An 18,129-nucleotide genomic window follows, 5' to 3' on the forward strand; every position below is an offset into this window, starting at 1 on the left:
CCTTTAAGAAATTATAAGATAACAATGTTTTATGATTCTATTCACACATTCCCATGATTTATCAAGTGATATGACTCATTTGGACTACAATTATATTCCATACTTCAGAAAGGAATTAAATTTCAAATGGCAACAAGACAGATTGCAGTCCAAGCTGTGCATGTTTGTGGTGAAAAAAGTTAGGGTACCATCATTCTACTCATGTTTGGGGTGAAAAAAGCTAGGGTGCCATCATTGCACTTCTTGAGTAGAAGCACAAACCCTATTTCTGAGGATGAGAGGGAGCAAGACAGGAGAGACAAAGGGTCAGAGGGACAGACCATGCTAGCACACATCTGCTGAATGACATGGGGGCTGTCAATGGGCTGGAAAAGTCCATTTGCTATCAACATTTGACATTTCATTTACTTGTTGAAGAAACCAAAAAGCTGGTAGAAGGTTTCTGTATGACTCATGTAAAAAGGACCTGGCATCAGATCATGTCATCATGTCATTTGTGACCTAGAGGCAGGATCCCCTCTGTATACCAAATGGGTGTTCTACTTATCTAAGTCAGACAGATAAGCTAGTCAAGAATAAACAAGGTAAGTATGGTCATTATATTTTATGTGAGCTAACACATAATACTATAGCAATTTAAAAGTCCATAAATAATACTAAGCCAGCACAGGCATGTGGCCAATCAAAACCACAGAGAAGATTAACTCCCACTATCTGCTAAACCTGCCAAACTTGAGAGGATGTTTTAGTTTGATTCCCTTTCATAAAGACCACTGAAAAATCTTAAAACAAAACATTGGTATCACTAATCACTGACAAATGTTTAAACTTGAACATGACTACGGCACATGAAAGTATTTGGAATAGTGTGTATTTGTCCAACCTCCGCTCCTACACTAGACTAAACACGTTAGCTAAAACCAGAACTCAGAGCATGCTGGTGGTAACCTCCTCAAGTATCAGCAAACAAAGGAAAACACTCCACATACTCAGGACAGTGACTTCTGATACCAGTCATTCATTCTAACTTCCGAGAGGGTCTCAGTTTTGTATACCTTAGGGATCTGTGAAGACCCTGCAAACAGAAGCCACACTGTGCAAATGTAAGCCATCCATTTCTCTGGAGAAAGCTCACAGACTTATTATATACTCAAAGGCATGCTGGTACTGAGAAATATGAAGAACCACTGTTATTTTAAGAAACCTCATGAATTCTACTAAAGCAAATGTGTTCTAGCCAAGGACACATGCATTTCAGGAAAATGTAAAAATAAAATTAAGAGCTAAGAGGATAATAAGGTGCCTGCTTTTCAAACCCAAGTTGATAATTTTTCTTAGGACACAGTCAACAACGGATGGTGGATCACTGATGATATGAGGACATTTTATATAGATATTCATTTCTATGGAAAATATTTAAAAGGACAGAGAGATGGCTCCATAGGTAAGGTGCTCATTGCACAGTCTGAGGACCCGAGATTAGATCCCCAGCAGCCACCTAAGATGCTGGACGCAGTGGTGTGTACCTACTATCCTAGTGATTAGTGGAGACAAGCTGGCAAGATGAACTAGCCCAGCTAGCAAGACCCAGGTTCAAGTAAGAGACCCTGCCTCAACAATTCAGGTGGGGGTTGGAGCAATGGCTCTGCCATTGAAGTGGTTGCCTGCAAGGCCTGATGGTTGGATTCCCCAGTGCCCACATCAAGCCAGATATATAGGGGGGCCCATGCATCCAGAATCCATTGGCTAGAGACACTGGCATGTCCATTCTCTCTGTCTCTATCACCTCTGTCTCTCTCTGCTTGCAAATAAATAAATAAAATATACTTTAAAATAAAGGTGGATGATGATTGAGTAAGACATGAAGTGTCAAGGTCAGATCTCTACATGCATATACACACAAATACATGCATCCCCAAACACATATGTATGTTTATATGTGTATGTATGCACATACATACATGTGCATACATACACATATAAGCATACATACACAAGTTTATGCACCCCACATACTTCCTAAGAAGATACATTTCCAAGAGATGGGAAGCAGGATCTAAAAGGTGTGTGCCACACAAGCATGAATTCAGATCCCCAGTGCCCACATTCAAGCCAGAAGTGGCAATGCATGCCTGTCATCCCAGCACTGGGGACAGAAAGATAGAAGATCCTTGGGCTTCTGGCTAGCTAGTCTAGCCGAATCAGTGAGCTTCAAGTTCAATGACAGATTCTGTCTCAAAAAATAAGGTGGACATTAAAATAGAAGAGTAATTAGATGAAAAAGAAAGGAGTTCACTGGAGGGGAGTAAGAGGGGAAGGACAAAAGAGTGGAGTGGAAGGGGATTATGATTAGGGTACATTATGTATATCTATGGGGGTTGACAATAAACTTCAAAAAATTTTATTTATTTATTTGAAAGGGGGGGGCAGACAGGGAGAGAGAAAGAAAGAGAGAGAGGGAAAATGGGCACACCAGGTTCTCCAGCCACTGCAAAGAAACTCCAGATGCATGCGCCACCTTGTGTTTCTGGCTTATGTGGGTACTGGAGAATTGAACCTAGGTCTTTAGGCTTTGCAGGCAAGTGCCTTAACTGCTAAGCCAATTCTCCAGTCCAGACAGTGAACATTTTTTAAAAAAGATAAAGAGTAATCGAGGAAGATTCCTGACATTGACCTCTGACCACCATACACATGACACACATGTACACCAACTCACATATGAATATCCCGAAACATGTATCCACATCTTACACACATGCAAAGAAGGTGATATATTTTCTGTACTTGTATGTTACTAAAATATTTATCAATAACAAAATATTCAAAAGGAATGGTCTATATTTGGCCAATCTTAATTCCTAGAATATGTAGAAAAAAACTAAAGCATCATTTTGAAGTATAAACATGACTGTATTAAACAAAGCTTTCCACTTTTTATGTTGTGGGAACTAAAATCCATATGGAGAGGGTCAAATGTAAAGTAAATGTCAAGCTAAATTATTTAATAAAGATGTTATACAGGCACAAATGAAACCTCATCCACAGGCTGTGATGGTTAATTTTTGGTCAACTCGATTACACAAGGGGTTCCCAGGTTAAACAGTATTTCTGGCATGTGTGAGGACATTTTATTTGAGATTAAATTTGTGGACTTGTTGAAGTTTACTACTCTACCAACTATGGGTGGGTATCATGTAGTTTGAGTTACTGAGCAGAGTGAAAAGCGGAGGAAGAATGTAGTCCTTCATCACACTTTCTGGGGTTGAGCAGGAACTTGGGTCTTTCCCTTCCTTTGCCTGGAGTTTATACCTCTGGCTTGTGAATTCTGGCTTGGTCTCCAGGTTATAGGTAACAGGTTGGGAGACTTCTCAGCTTCTGTAATCATGTGAGCCAATTTCTTATATTATCCATTTTTCCACTTCTGAATGTCCCATTGATTTTGTTTCCTTGAGAACCTTAAACCTTGGCTCATCCATGAACTGATGCTGGAAGAACTGGCATTTTTTTTTTTTCAAAGGGTTAATACTAGTTTGTTAGTGCACTAAACTTAGAAAAAGATGTTTAATATTTGAATGCATACCTTTCTCTGGCTTTCTGATCACTTGCATAGGAGGGTAATAATTCAGCTGCCACCTTTGAAATGCCAACTCAAAGGTCTACCTGCTCTACCAGGTGGGAAAAAAGCAACTCAACCAAACACACAGTGGTTTCTGAACGTTATATATCATATGTGACATGGGCCTCAGCATGACCTCCTTCCTGCTTTCATTTTAAAGTGAGTAGTGAAGTAAGATTTAATTATATACTCCCATAACATCACTGTGTTGGTTAATACTGATTATCAACTTGACAATGCCTAGAGAATCATCTGAGAGACACACTGCAGAGCATAGCTGCAGAGGAATATCTACACCGGGTCAGTTGAGTTGGGAAAGACAAATCCTCAGTGGAGATGGCACAGCTCCACATGCTGGGGTCCTGGGCAGAATTAAAAAGAGAGTGTGAGCTGATGCAGCATTCACCGCCCTCTGCTTCCTCACTGTGGACTGAATGTGACGAGCTGCCTCAAGGTCTTGCCACCATTCTTCCCTATTCTCAAACTATGAGTCAAAATAAACCATTCCTTCCTTAAATTCCTTCTTGTCAGCTTTGTTGTCATAGCAATGAAAAAACTAGCTACTGTGATTATTATTCAAATGCTCTATTGGATCAAGGACCAAGGCTTAATATGTTAGGTCCCCTAAGCTGTCAGCACAAGGTTAGTCACCCTTGCAAGAGTGTTGAGTAATAGTACATTTATACAGCATGCAGAGACCTTTGTCTCGTCAAAGGAATTATATACTCCATTCTGTGCATCCATATGACAAAATGAAGCAAGTACTTTTATATTCAGGGGAAAGAAGCAGTTCTCTGCCTAATCTACTATGACATTCCTTGTTTCATAAGTCATTACCAAGGATCTCCTTTAGTTTGGCTGAGTGTGTAAGACATTGAATTCTTTGTAAAAGAATTTGTAACTTAACTCTTGTCTGTAAGGAATCTAGGTTGATTTAAATGCAAGGTAACAATTAGCCTTATAAATATTTCATTCACATATAGTTCCCCTTAGGAGAAAATGGAACAATTGGTTGTTTAAAAGGTGAAAGTAGAATGAAAATTGCTGGACTGTGTAGCTTCTTCTCTACTCACTTCATGTCTAGGAAGGGCAGGACAAGTGGGTTCTGGCCTCATATATGTAAAGATTTATCTACAGGAAGCGTCTCACTGAAACAGTGTCAAGTCCATTTCCCTGACCCTTCAATAAAGCAAATTTAGAGAGCTCATATGCTGGACCTCTTTGTTTAGCTAACAACTTATTTGCTTCAAGAAATTTTAGCTCAAGATCTTTGTACAGTAATAATGAAATGCATGTAGCCAAATTGATGCAATTCAATCCTAAGATGCAAAAAAATTTGCAGAAGCAGCTTGTGGATATAGATAATGTTGTGGCCAGAAGCCATAGATTGTTATTTCAGTACCAGGGGTGGTATACCTTCCAGTGAGTTGTTTTCTAGGGAGGTCCCTGATGTACCAAAATATTACAAGCTTCTGCCAAGGTTCTTGGTTGCCTAACAGAACTAGATGTAAGACCCTATTGCTGAAGACTCCACATGCTTGGCTGCAAGGTCACTGAGAAATCAAACTAGAGCTGAGCTGGAAGTCTCCTACCTGTCGGCTAGCTGTCAGGATGCTGGAAAGAGCTATGCAGTCTATTTGGGGAGGGGAGGGAGGGTCATCAATGGTGTTAACCAGCAGTGGACCCTGAAAGCACTATTGCTGGCCAGCCAGGCCAAATATACCAACTGGTACAATAGTGTCATGTCAGTTATGGGGGAAAACAACTTCTCTCTGGTTGGACTTAAGGCCTGCTTCATGAGAAGGAATTCCTCCCTGATACTGAAAATCTAATCAAAAAAGCCTGTGGCTGGAGAGGTCATAAGCCCTAGGGGGGAACTATTTCTATTGTCTGGCTAATGGATATATTATGTCCACCAAACTACCCTGTAAATACTTATGTTTATGCCCAGACATTAATGTGACTTTCACTTCTGGTTAGAGAAGCTTTTTTTTTCAGATGATAGTGACTTAAAACTCACCAAAGTGCTGCAAAGAAATGATACTGGAATATTCAGTACTAAATGAGACCTATTTATCATACCCTCCAAGGCTCAGGGACCAGTGTGGAAGAGGTGGTAGAAAGACTGTAAGAGTCACAGGAAGAAGAGGAGTGCTTATAATACTGTCTTCCAGAAACAAGATGCCCTCAGCCTTCATGACTTCACAGTGGCTGATGCTACCTACACAAGATCTGCATACTAGGAGGAAAAGAAAAATGACAAAAATAGAAATGAAACTAGGTGGAAAGAAGAAGGGATTCAATGGAGCGAAGATTTGGGAGGGGGAAAGGGACTGTGGTGGGACAGATTATGATCACGGTATATTCTTTATATTTATGGAAGTTTTCACTAAAAGAATTTTAAAAAGATACAGAAAAAGTACTTTGGGGCTGGAGAGATGTACTGGTTAATGCACTTGCCAGCAAACCAAAGGACCCAGGTTCAATTCTCCAGTTCTTATGTAAAGCCAGATGCACAAGATGACACATGTATCTGGAGTTTGTTTTCCTCTTCCAGGAAATACTTTCCTTTGCAGCTGGGCACGTTCCTTTTTCCCTCTGCATGCTTGAAGACTTTTCTACCCTCATGTAATGGCTGGAGATTTATTTTGAAGAACATGAAAATGTCCTAAAATTGATTAGTGTCAGGAGTGTACAACTCTATACCAAAAACAACCATGAACTTGTATACTTTATCTTCTGGACAAAGGGTCTCATGCTGTAGTGTGGACTGGCCTTAAATCTGTAGCCTTTTTGTCTCTGCATTCCAGGTCCTAGTATTCCAGGCATGCACTACCTGAAATGCCTGGCTAATTGCATGCATTTTTTCATCTCTTTATGAACTCATTGATTGAAATAAGGAATGTAACAAATAAACAATATGAATGTATTTCTTTGAGTTCTAGATGTTGGGAACTGCAAGATCAGGGCCTACGTAGGGTGAGTGCCTTCTTGCTTCATCACACCACTGTAGAAGAAGACAGAGAAGGCAAGGCAGTGAGAAGGGGTCAAACTGCCCTCCATGAAACAACCTGACCCCAGGGAGCTAAGAACGTACTTCAACGATTAGATTACGTACCATGCAAGAAACGCTGGGTTCAATCCTCAGCACTACATAAATTAGATGTGGTGCTCAGTGACTGTGATTCCAGTACTTGGGAGGCAGAGGCCGGTGGCTCACAAATTAATTTTAAACATTAAGGCTTCAAGATCTCCCTCAGTTACATATGGAATTGAGGGCTAGCCTGATCTAGAGACTTTGTCTCAAAATGGAGGGAGGAAGAGAATGAGGCAAGGGGGCAGGATGGAAGGAAAAACAGAAGGAGGAAAAGAGGGAAGAAGTAAGAAAATGAGGGTGGGAGAGCGGAGGTGGGAAGAAGGAAGGAAGAAAAGAAAGGGATGAAGGAACTCACTCCCAGGACAATGAACCAACTTCCACAATAACTCCATGAAGTATTTATGAAGGTAAAGTCTTTCTGACCAAACACCTATTAGCCTTCATCCTCCAACACTGTTGTCTTAGAGATGAAGTTACCTGCATAAGAACTTTGGAGACAAATTCCAACCATTGCACAAAGACATTCCTAGTAATAATCTCTGATAGAATCTGGGAACTCTGCAGCAGCTCACTAAAATATCACCCTCGCCACAGGTCTCCAAATCAGTCATTTATTCTCTAGTCATCAAACAAGTATAAGCTGGAGATATGACTCAGTTGTTAAGCAGATGGCCTGCAAAACCTAACAACCTGAGTTCGATTCCTTAGTACCCACGTAAAGCCAGATACACAATGTATCTGGAGTTCATTTGCAGCAGCTGGAGGCCCTGGTGCAGGTACCCACTCTCTCTCTCCTACTGCCTCTTGCATGGTGGCACATACCTTTATTTTCAGAATTTAGGAGGCAGAGGTAGGAGGATCACTGTGAGACCACATTGTGAATCTACATAGTGAATTCCAGGCCAGCCTCGGAGAGGTGAGACCCTTAAATTACTTGGTGTCTACTATGTGCCAATCACCGCAGAGTTACATCTCAGCACACTAAGAAGAAGAAGTAGTCATCTATAATCCTTCTCTTGCATTCTTTCTTCAAGAATACTGGGATTAATAAGCAAAACCCACCAAACTGTGATTTTATTTATTTATTTTTAAATATTTTATTTACTCATTTGAGAGACAGAGAAAGAGGCAGATAGAGATAGAGAATGGGTGTGCCAGGGCCTGTAGCCACTGCAAACGAACTCCAGATGCATGAACCACCTTGTGTATCTATCTTACGTGAGTCCTGGGGAATTGAACCTAGGTCCTTTGGCTTTGCAGGCAAGCGCCTTAACCACTAAGACATCTCTCCAGTCCTTAACATAAATTTAAATCATACACCAATTATCTTGGAAAAGATTCATGTGGGAATGAATTAAATCTGTGTTACTTGTCTTTACAGCAACACTAGGGGCTAGGAAGTAGCCTGGTGGTTAGAGGTGCTTGATCTGCAAGCTTCCTGACTAGTTTGGATCCCAGCGTCAGCATAAGCAGGATGTGAAGCAGTGCACACACCAGGCCGCCCAGCACTCCACAGCCATGGCGACGGGAGGGTCAGAGGAACCTTGAAGCTCCAGGACCTGTAGTTTGGCCTGTTCAGCAGCAAACCAAGAAGAGAAGCCCTGTCCGCAGCACAGTGTGGAAGGAGAGGACTGTCCCTGAGGTGGTCCTCTGACCCCCACATGCACTGCACCTTACATTCATGCACATGTGTGTGCGTACACACACATGCACACAAACACAAATGAAAAAGGGAAAAATAAATTCTGTCAACAGCAACATCAAAGAGCATGAACTGGAGCAAGGCAGTATTTACAAAATGTATCAAGCTGCACAGAAGCACAACACACATTTGGGATCTGAAAAGACTAAGTTAAAAACAAAAGAGTCACTTGCCTTAGAACTGGCGGGAGCCCTCTAAGCTGTATTATTTAAGAGAAGCCATGGCAGAATGGTAGGGAAAATTCTGGGGTCTATTGCCAGCACAGCTGCCTTGTTATATAACCTTTTACATATCATTTAATTTCAAAAGGCAGTATTTCTAGTTTTACTACTTGCCAATTACCTTATTTCATAGAGGTATTATTAAGGCAATTAGTGGGTAATGTGGTTCATCCTTATATTGGTTTAGGATCTGAAAGCACAGCTGAGCTCTTTCTTTTCCAGGCATCTGTGCAGATTTACTACATTTGATGGGTAAAAACACCAACCTGTAAAGCCTTTCTGTTTGAATTTTCAAAATAAAGGCAGAACATATTTGGGTCTTTCAAAATGGATATGAAAACTGCAGAAACGACTTTAAATTAAATCATTCATTCATGTGTTACTTAATTTTTGAGACAGGCTCATGTAATCCTAGCTGAGAATGACCTTCAACTCCAGTGATAGGATGAAAGGCATGCACCACCCCCACGGCACTAAAGAGGGGATGGGGATCAAACCCAGGGCTTTGTGCATGTCAGGGAAGCACTGTGCCAATTGAACTACAGCGCCAGCCCTAACTCACGTGTTTTTAAACATTAAGGCTTCATTTTCACATAGGTCCCACAAGGGAATGATGACAGACTGGCAAAGGAGAATAGATTAAAAACAACCTAATAAAGAAGTAGACATACATAATCCTTCTTTTGCATTCTTTCTTCAAGGATCGTGAAATTAATATGCCAAACCTACCAAACCATGATTTGGATATGACCTTAAATCATAGTTCACTTATCTTCAATTAGAACATATCTAACTCCTCTGAGATTAGTCATTTGAGCACATCAAAGGTTCAATTTATTGGTTCAATTTATTGATTTGAAAGATAAGTGGATGTGAACCAACTATTTTCATTAAAGAAAATAGTCCTTCTACCATTTTGCCTTTGAAATTTTTTTCTTCCTTTTCTTTCATCTTTCACATCATTTTCAACTATGAAAGTTTTAGCTAGTATGACAAAAGCATAAAAAACATAAACCTGGTAATCTAGGCCAAAATTTAGGTCCTATATGTTGATCAGTGCTAGAGTTAAACATTTAAAAATTTGGGCTGGAGAGATGGCTTAACAGTTAAGCACTTGCCTGTGAAGCCTAAGGACCCCGGTTCGAGGCTCGATTCCCCAAGACCCACATTAGCCAGATGCACAAGTGGGTGCATGTGTCTGGAGTTCATTTGCAGTGGCTGGAAGCCCTGGCGCACCCATTCTCTGTCTCTCTCCCTCTTTCTCTCTCTGTCGCTTTTAAATAAATAAATAAAGTTAAACAAAAAATAGTTTAAGAAAATTAAAAATTCTCAGGGCTGGAAAGATGGCTTAGTGGTTAAAGTATTTGCCTGCAAAGCCAAAGGATCCTGGTTTGATTCTCTAGGAACAATGTAATCCAGAAGCTCAAGGGGGCGCATGCATCTGGAGTTCATTTGCAGTGGCTGGATGCCTGGCATGCCCATTCTCTCCCTCTCCCTCTTTCTCAAATAAATAAATAAAATGTATGTTAAAAAATTTAAAATTTTCTACAGCCATGTCACTGAGCTCATGCTCATAGAGCACAAATGTGGACAAAACACTCCCATCTGATAGTTTAAGCTTTTGTTAACTAAATCTATAACACACTGGTTTATATGATGAGGACTATTAACCTGAAATGGTTTGAGATCTGTGAGTATAAGAACCACCAATAAAATGATCTTATTTCTGTAACATAATCTGTTACTTTATTTTCTTGTTCTTTCTTTATGTTCAGGTACAAAAGACAGAATGTAGAATTTGTATTCTCAATTGTCAAATATACTTACTACAGTTATACTTGTGACAATTGCCTTGAGCAAGCATTCATTATTTACTGTTATTTAATCTCAACCTAACAGTGTACCCCATGTTAACATTAGGGAGCAGAACAGGTGATGGCCCTGGGCACTCCTTGCCTTAGCAGCTTACACTGTGAGAGTCCTGCCTGCCCTACTGTTTAGGACATGTCTAGCGTCAAGGCTATGGGGCCTAATGATGATATTCCTCCCAGCTGCTATACCAAAATTGAGTTTTAAAACTCAAGGTCTCTGAGCAGCTCCTCAGTAAACTACTAAGGCAGCTATGCTAGAGGCCGGGAATAGTACACAAGGCCCGTCCATGCATTCAGTCCACAATCGTCAAGCCGCGATTCCCATAGCAACACAGAACTCAGTCATCTCCCAGATGAAGCCACTAGGACAAGCTGTGTTATGCTGCCCTGATTTTTCTCACAAGATCAATGTCGTACTTACTCTTTTTCAAAACTAACTTGCTTTTTTTCAAAAGGCAACCAACAGCCATGTTCAAATGTGTTCACTTAGAAGTTACCTAGCGTCACATAAGCAAGCATACCTTAAATCTCGACAACAATCTGTGGTGTAAAAAATGGCTGTCACTCAAATGACTGCCAGGGAAAATAAGATTCAAATCATAGTGACTTGGACCTTCAATTCATAGTGAAACACAGTTCAGTCTGAGATAAATTTTTCATAGATTTCCTATCTGATTTAGAGCTTATCTGCAGTACTTACACCTTACTATAAGAGAACGAAGAAGAAAACATTCCAAGGGGAGGGACGTTTAAAACAACAAAATCCTTTGTTGTTTTACTTTCAAAAGTACCATAGGCAAAGATAGCATTATAAAAGTCCCAAGTTGTAAAATTGGGGGAAATAATTGTTCTAGACTAAGGGAATAAGTTTGTTTTTGTACAGAGATATAGGGTTTATTGGGAAAATGAAGTAAAATATTTTGATATTAAATGCAGTTTTCCCTCTTTGTATAGTGAGAGAGCCCTTTGTGTCTAAATAAGCGATGTACCTTGGAAACAAATGGCTTGCCTTACAAAGTACTGAAAGTAAAGATCATCATCCATATCACAACCTCTTTTCTACCATCCATAACACACCACATTCACTGTGCCCGTTTTAAAGTAGACAACAAAATACTTTGCTAGACCGAAAGCCAGCGTTGGGAGAGACTCCCACAGGTGGCCATGAGACCTAGGGCAACTTTGAAAGCAGGGTCTTGCAGGGAAGCCCAGCTCTGACCTTGGCCTTTTCCAGCTGGGCCTGGGCTTGCCGCTCGGCTTCTCTGCGCACCGCCTCCCGGTCCTCTTCCAAAGACACATCAGAATCCGATGGGCGGCTGGTGTAGGAGTCTGCTGAACCCTGGAGAGCAAAATGAGTATTTTAAAATAGATGCAATCAATGATGTTTGCCCTGAAAAAGCCTCACTGATGTGGCAGCTGGCTTCCTCCAATATGCCAAACATTCCTGAAAAGAGGAGAAAAGAATCCATTTTGCAGCCACCCACCTAGAAAACAGACAGTCCCAAGCCTGCAGTGCCCACTGCTCCCTTTCTGGAAGCTGCACGAAGTCCCTTTCTGATGACACCCGCTCGGTGGTGCAGTGCAGAGAAGGACACGGATGCCCTCAAGGGTAAGGGGCAGGGCACCTGCGAGCTAGGGCAAGGCTCCACACGCAGACCGCAAGCCCAGCAGAAGCACGAAGGAAGTGTGAGCAGTCAGACCCTTGAACTGCCCCAGCTGCACTGCCGTGACGACCCCACCGCAGTGCTGACAGTCCTCCCCTTCCCTGTCAGGCACCTGCCACCTTCCCAGACGGATGCTAAGACACTCCCTCTTCCAGCAACTCCTGCAGAAAATGCCTTTACATCGGTATTTACAAACAGCTGGCTACCGCAAACACCTGCCTGGGATATTTATCTGGCATAAATCGCCACGCAGAGAAAGGAGCTCAAAAAAAAAAAAAATGACAGGAATCTGCCGAGCTCCCTCTCTTGTAATCAGGAGCGCATTAACCAAATCAAAGCACCCCTCCGCCGGCCTCCCTGCGGCCGCAGCGAAGCAAGGAAAACAGCATCTCCCCCCAGGCAGCCCTGGCCATGCTTACACAGGCGTCGGAGTTCTTCAGCCTTCCGCCCCTGGCTCTTTTCAGAAGCCGGATCCAGGTGGCCTTCATGAGCCGGCTAGCGCCTGGGTCGTCCGCAGCCGCAGCCCCGGGCACGGAACCTCAGTGCGCTCGAGCCCTGGAGAATCCCAGCTCGCCGGCTAGCCATGCTCCGGGAAGCCCCTCTCCTCCGTCCCGTTCGCCTCCAGGGCTTTCAGTCCCTGCCCCTGAAGATTCAGGTCCCACAAAATCCCGATCTTCCCATTCAAGGGGGCGTGGGGGTGGGGCACACAACCCAAAGCTTTGTATTGCTTTCAAAATGACCAGTTTCAAGTGCGAAGACCGGCCTCCAAACTTAACGCATCTTCTTACTCTAAACGTTCTCTTCCCTGTCCCTGGGCAGTCAAAGGAAATCAATTGCAAGAGGATCTTAAAAAAAAAAAAACCTGCAAAAAACGTGTGCAGTGATATTTGCAAGTGCAAAGTTCAAGCCTTATCTTTAGAGATCTGGAGGGGAGGGAGGGGGAGGGAGGAAGACTTCCTCCCGCACTGGGCATGCTCCATATGTAGCCTTTTTACGCAGATGCTCACATCACACTGTTGGTCTATGTCAAATTGCCATTTTACATCCAACGTGTAAACAGCTGGAGCGTCTCGGCTTCTATAGTAACCAGCGCACACGGTGTGTTTGTCAGCTTTCTGTTCGAAATCACACCTCTCAAAGACCAAGTGTACAGTCTTTTTTTTTTTTTTTCATTTAATAATCCCTTTCCATTCCCTGCTACAGAAAGTATATCCTAGGCTACACAGGCAACTGGCAGGTAACAAATGTGATACTGAACAGCAAAAATTAAAGTGTCCTTCCATCATCATTTGATACTGCTGTTAATTGATTTTAACTGCTCAAACAAGATGTAAGGGAGATTTGACTGTTTAATTGAGGCATGGAAGTAATCACAGCTCTATGAAGCAATGAGCTCAAGAAAGCTCAAAATGACTTGGAACTGACTCTTGGCAAGACCCTTGAAGGAAGTCGGCATCAACAACTGAGAGCCCTTGAAATAAGTGAGGATCAACAACCCGAGTTGTTAGCAGTGTCGCTGAAGATCCTGAGGGCTTGAGGGCATCAGCTTGTGTTGACATTCACAGGACACAGTAATGCAGCTGTTCCTGAACAAAATGATAGGGGCTTAAGAAGGCATGGTACTAAAGCTATTAATCCTGTATGAATAGGATTACATTGTTAATGTTTATGGAGAAATGCATACTTTCAGTTTTTATAAAGAAAAGAAAAAATTAGAAACTACGTGTTTGTTGGTGTCATGAGATTATTTTGTAAAAAAGTGTAACAGACATAGAACAAGTCTCTTATTAAATAAACTCTAACAGGTCTATTGACATATGGCTATAACCTCAGCACTCGGGAGGCAGAAGCAAGAGAATCATAAATTTTAGGGCTACCTGGGCTACACAGTGATTCAGAGCTACATAGTAAGATGCTTTAAAAAAAAATGTGGCAGAGGTAGGAGGATCACCATGAGTTCAAAGTCAACCTGCGACTACATAGTGAATTGCAGGTCAGCCTGAGCAAGACCCTACCTCCTCAAAAAAACAAAAGAGGAAGAAACAACAGCAACAACAAATTATCTTTCCTTCCTTCTCCATTATGTCCTCCTTCTTTATATTTTCAGCCATTGCTAATTTTCATGAACCAGAAGCCAGAAAACACAGAATAGGTGCTTCCTTATGAATATTACAGACTGACTATGTCTGGATTCAATATTTAGACATACGTTAATACACAGATTTCATATGTTGTTATGGAGTAAATGTAAAATGTCTAGAGGACAGAAACACAGTTTTTGTGTGCGATGAAAATACACAAGGAACATGTTGGCTAGCTGTCTTAGTGCTACAAGGTGTTAAACAGGCTACTGGGGAAGAAAAGTCATCCAACTATCTTTACCAGCAGTGGGCCCTGAAAGCTACATAACCAACCAGTCCAGCAAGACGTCATGGGCCCTTGGAGGGGCGAGGGAGCTACTATTGTTTGGCTCAATGGACATGTTGTGTCCATCAAATTGGAAGAAGAAGTGGAAAGAAGTTAGAGCCAGAAGAGGGGCAGGAATGCTTTGGAAAGCTATCTTCCAGACACGAAGTGGTCACCACATTCATCACCTCACAGTGGCTTTGTTACCTTCTCAAGTTCTGCACAATATTGAGTCCATCAGCATTGTATCACAGATGATGCGGGGGGGGGGGGTATCAAAGTAGAAGAGGTTCTAGCTGGAAAAAAGAAGGGGTTCAGTGGAAGGAGGACTAGGACTGAGGGACAAAAAAATAATGGGAGGGATATGATCAAAACACACTATATGGGTGTAAGAAAACTGCCAATAAAAAAGTTTAAAAGGGCTGGAGAGATGGCTGAGCAGTTAAGGTGCTTGCCTGCAAAGCTTAAGTACCCAGATTCAATTCCCTAGTACCCACATAAGCCAGTTAGATGCACAAGGTGGCACATGTGTCTGGTGTTTGTTTGCAGTGGCCTCCGGCCCTGGTGTGCCCATTCTCTCTATTTCTCTATCTGTTTCTTTCTCTCTCAAATAAGTAAATAAATATTTTAAAAAATAAATTAAAAAGTTTAAAAACATACCCAAAGGACAAATTAATGTTTCAACACAAGTATATATGGGAAGAAATTTCTAATCTTCCTAGAGAATCTTTCTAAGCAATTAGTAGTATACTGGAAACTAATCAGAAAATACGATGAATCCCTCAGTCCCCATTGCCACAAGTCTTGGCATTTTAACCCCTACTTAAAGGCGCTATTCACCTGAGCACAGATAGAAGGTGATGAAGAACCACATAACAGCCAGGGGTGGTTGCGCTCACCTTTAATCCCAGCACCTGGGAGGCAGAAATAGGAGGATTTCTGGGAGTTCAAGGCCAGCCTAAGACTACATTTTGAGTTCCAGGTCAGCCTGAGCTAGAGTGAGACCCTACCTTGGAAGGAAAAAAAAGAACCACAGAAAACCAGGAAGTACATATGAAGAGAAATAATGTAACAATATAATACATACTGACCATGAAAAAACAATATAATGCAGACAATTTTATATAATCTCATTCTTTTATTTTATATATTTTTAATTTTTGGTTTTTTGAGGTAGGTTTCACTGTCATCCAGGCTGGCCTTGAATTAGTCTCAGGATGGCCTTGAACTCATGGTGATCCTCCTACCACTGCCTCCTGAGTGTTGGGAGTAAAGGCGTGCGCCACCATACCCTGCTGTCATCTCTTTTAAACAAAACAAGATTTCAAAGTCTTATGTGGGCTAGGGAAAGGGTTCAGCAATGAGCAAGTATGAGGGGCTTTTGGACTAGAAAAAAACAAGTCCTACTCCCCAGAGTCCGGGAAAAAGCAGGGTGTGGTCATACATGACTGTGCTGCTAGTGTTCTGTGTGTGCGTGAGGGGGCAGGAGAATCACTGGGGTTCCCCCGTGGATACAAGCTTGTGGTTGAGGGAAAGACTTTCTCCAGGAAAAAAATATGCAGATAACTAATAAGAGAACACCTGATGTTCTCATCTGGCCTCTACAAACATGGATATGAGGCATGTGCCTCATATGCACATATGTGCATATACCACATACCACACTCATCACACACAGCTTTTGTTAATAATCTCATGTAGCTTTTATATTGCATTATTATAGTGACTATGTCTCCAGGCTTAATAAAGTTATGTAGTTTTTAAAAATCTCTTCACTAAGTTTGGCAATAACTTTTTGAATATTTGCAGTGACTAGTTAATCTTTGACTAGTTTATGAGCCTATGAACTGATGTTTAGAGTGCTTACTATGTCTGTGAGAGTATAGAATCACGAAACAGTGCACTACAGAAGTTTTCTGAACCCATTGTCCTAAGAGAGATGCATCTATGTCCTTAAAGTTTCCCACTTTAAGAGACCCATGGCTGAAGTAACAGCAAGTTTTGCTTTGAAGAAGTGCTGCATCTTTGAAAGTCACGTTACAATTAACCTCCTTCCTCTGACAGTAGGGGTGTATGCAGTGAGAGGTGATATATCCAATTAAGATTTTGCCTTTAGTACCATATGGACTTTCTGGGTCATCGTGCCTGGAGTATTCTTGAGTGAGGAACATCTGGCAATCATTTCTATAATTCCCAAGCAGGTTCATTACAAGATATGCCCTTGATCTTTGCAGTTCCTGTAATGTGATGAGTTGGTTGTTTGCAGTATTTGTCCTTGTAGGTTCATCCTATTTTCAGCTGCGCATATTTCTCTCCTGCCTCATAATATTCACATCGCTAAACATACAGTTCCAAGATATAAGTAGAGCCTCGTGTCAACCAGCAGTTCATCCCAGGATCTTCCACTCCAGTCTCAGGAGTCTCACTCTAAATGCATCTGTGCTTAAAGGAAAACAGTTAAATCAGATTAGCTTACACTTTTTATTCTATTCTTTAACTGCTTTTCCCATTTTTATTGTCAAATATTTGTAGTATAAGGCATTATCCTTTTCCTTTATCATAGTTTTGTATTTCTACTTTGCTTTTTGATGGTCTATGTTTCAGTGTTATACATTTTCTATGCCAGCTTTATTGACTATTCTAATATTTTTTTCTTAAAGTCCAACATATAAGAGTTGTAAGTCTACTTGTGCCTGGCATCATAAATCTCAAACTGGGCCATCTCTTTTTGTAGGAGTCTTCACATGAAATCTACAGCAATGCTGAAGCAGAATCAACACCGCACAGTATTCCTAAGACACCTTGATTGAGACGAAGCAATGTGCTTTATGAGAAGACTCCAGATCCCCTTCTTGTACATAAGGCTATAGCAACGGAGCTGTAAATTTGACTCCAACTGCTTGCCCCTGAGACCCGCTGTGGGACAGATATGCTATCTCAGTGCACTACTAATAAGGGCTCATTGTTTTTTTAGAATAAAGGCAAAGTAAACAATACCTAGGGGGAAGTGGAGAAGGGTTATGTCTTGTATTATTTACTGGTGGGACTGACCATTCTTTCACTTTTCATATTGTCTTCATAATTTAGAATTATGTATTCAGAATATTTTGATTCAGGATGTGATACAGATATTTTTTAGAATTACTAATGAAAATTTCTTGATTTATTGCTTCCTTTATAAATAAAATCACAAACTATTCACAGATAATCAGGGCTTGACTCCAAAAATTAAAATATGATATAAGGTATAGAGGGGAAGCACACTTTTATAACTGCTATAAATTTAGTTTTAAAACGCCACATATTTATTTTACAAATTCATATGATAATGAGCATTACAAACAAGGTTATCCCTGTGTGATACTTTTATGATTATGTAAAAGCTGATATGTTCATTTTAACTTTATTAAGAGAATAGGAAATTTTTATAGACATTGTATTGCTATAGTAGGTACTGATGATCACATTTGATCATTGAAAACCATGTGTATTTACTGGACATTTACTTCTTTGAAACCAAATGTGCTATAGCTCTAAGGTAAATGCTGAACA

At 41.1% G+C, this 18,129-nt stretch overlaps 1 protein-coding gene across 3 annotated transcripts in view; it reads right to left on the bottom strand.

Annotated features, from left to right (window-relative positions):
- The window catches only part of Cacnb2 (calcium voltage-gated channel auxiliary subunit beta 2), a 350,607-nt gene that overhangs the window by 90,365 nt on the left and 242,113 nt on the right, over positions 1-18,129 (bottom strand). For 2 of the 3 annotated variants that reach the window (XM_004668405.2, XM_004668404.2), the window contains exons 1-2: positions 12,591-13,011; positions 11,727-11,846 (exon numbers count right to left, since the gene is read on the bottom strand). In XM_004668405.2, the coding sequence (XP_004668462.1) occupies positions 11,727-11,846; positions 12,591-12,659 (189 nt within the window). In that variant the 5' untranslated portion in view covers positions 12,660-13,011. Of the gene's footprint in view, positions 1-11,726; positions 11,847-12,590; positions 13,012-18,129 lie in introns of those variants that run through there. The other variant, XM_045134924.1, reaches the window with a different exon arrangement.

The sequence above is a fragment of the Jaculus jaculus genome, chromosome 15 (assembly GCF_020740685.1).
Source record: "Jaculus jaculus isolate mJacJac1 chromosome 15, mJacJac1.mat.Y.cur, whole genome shotgun sequence".
In the NCBI taxonomy this organism is placed as follows: Eukaryota; Metazoa; Chordata; class Mammalia; order Rodentia; family Dipodidae; genus Jaculus; species Jaculus jaculus.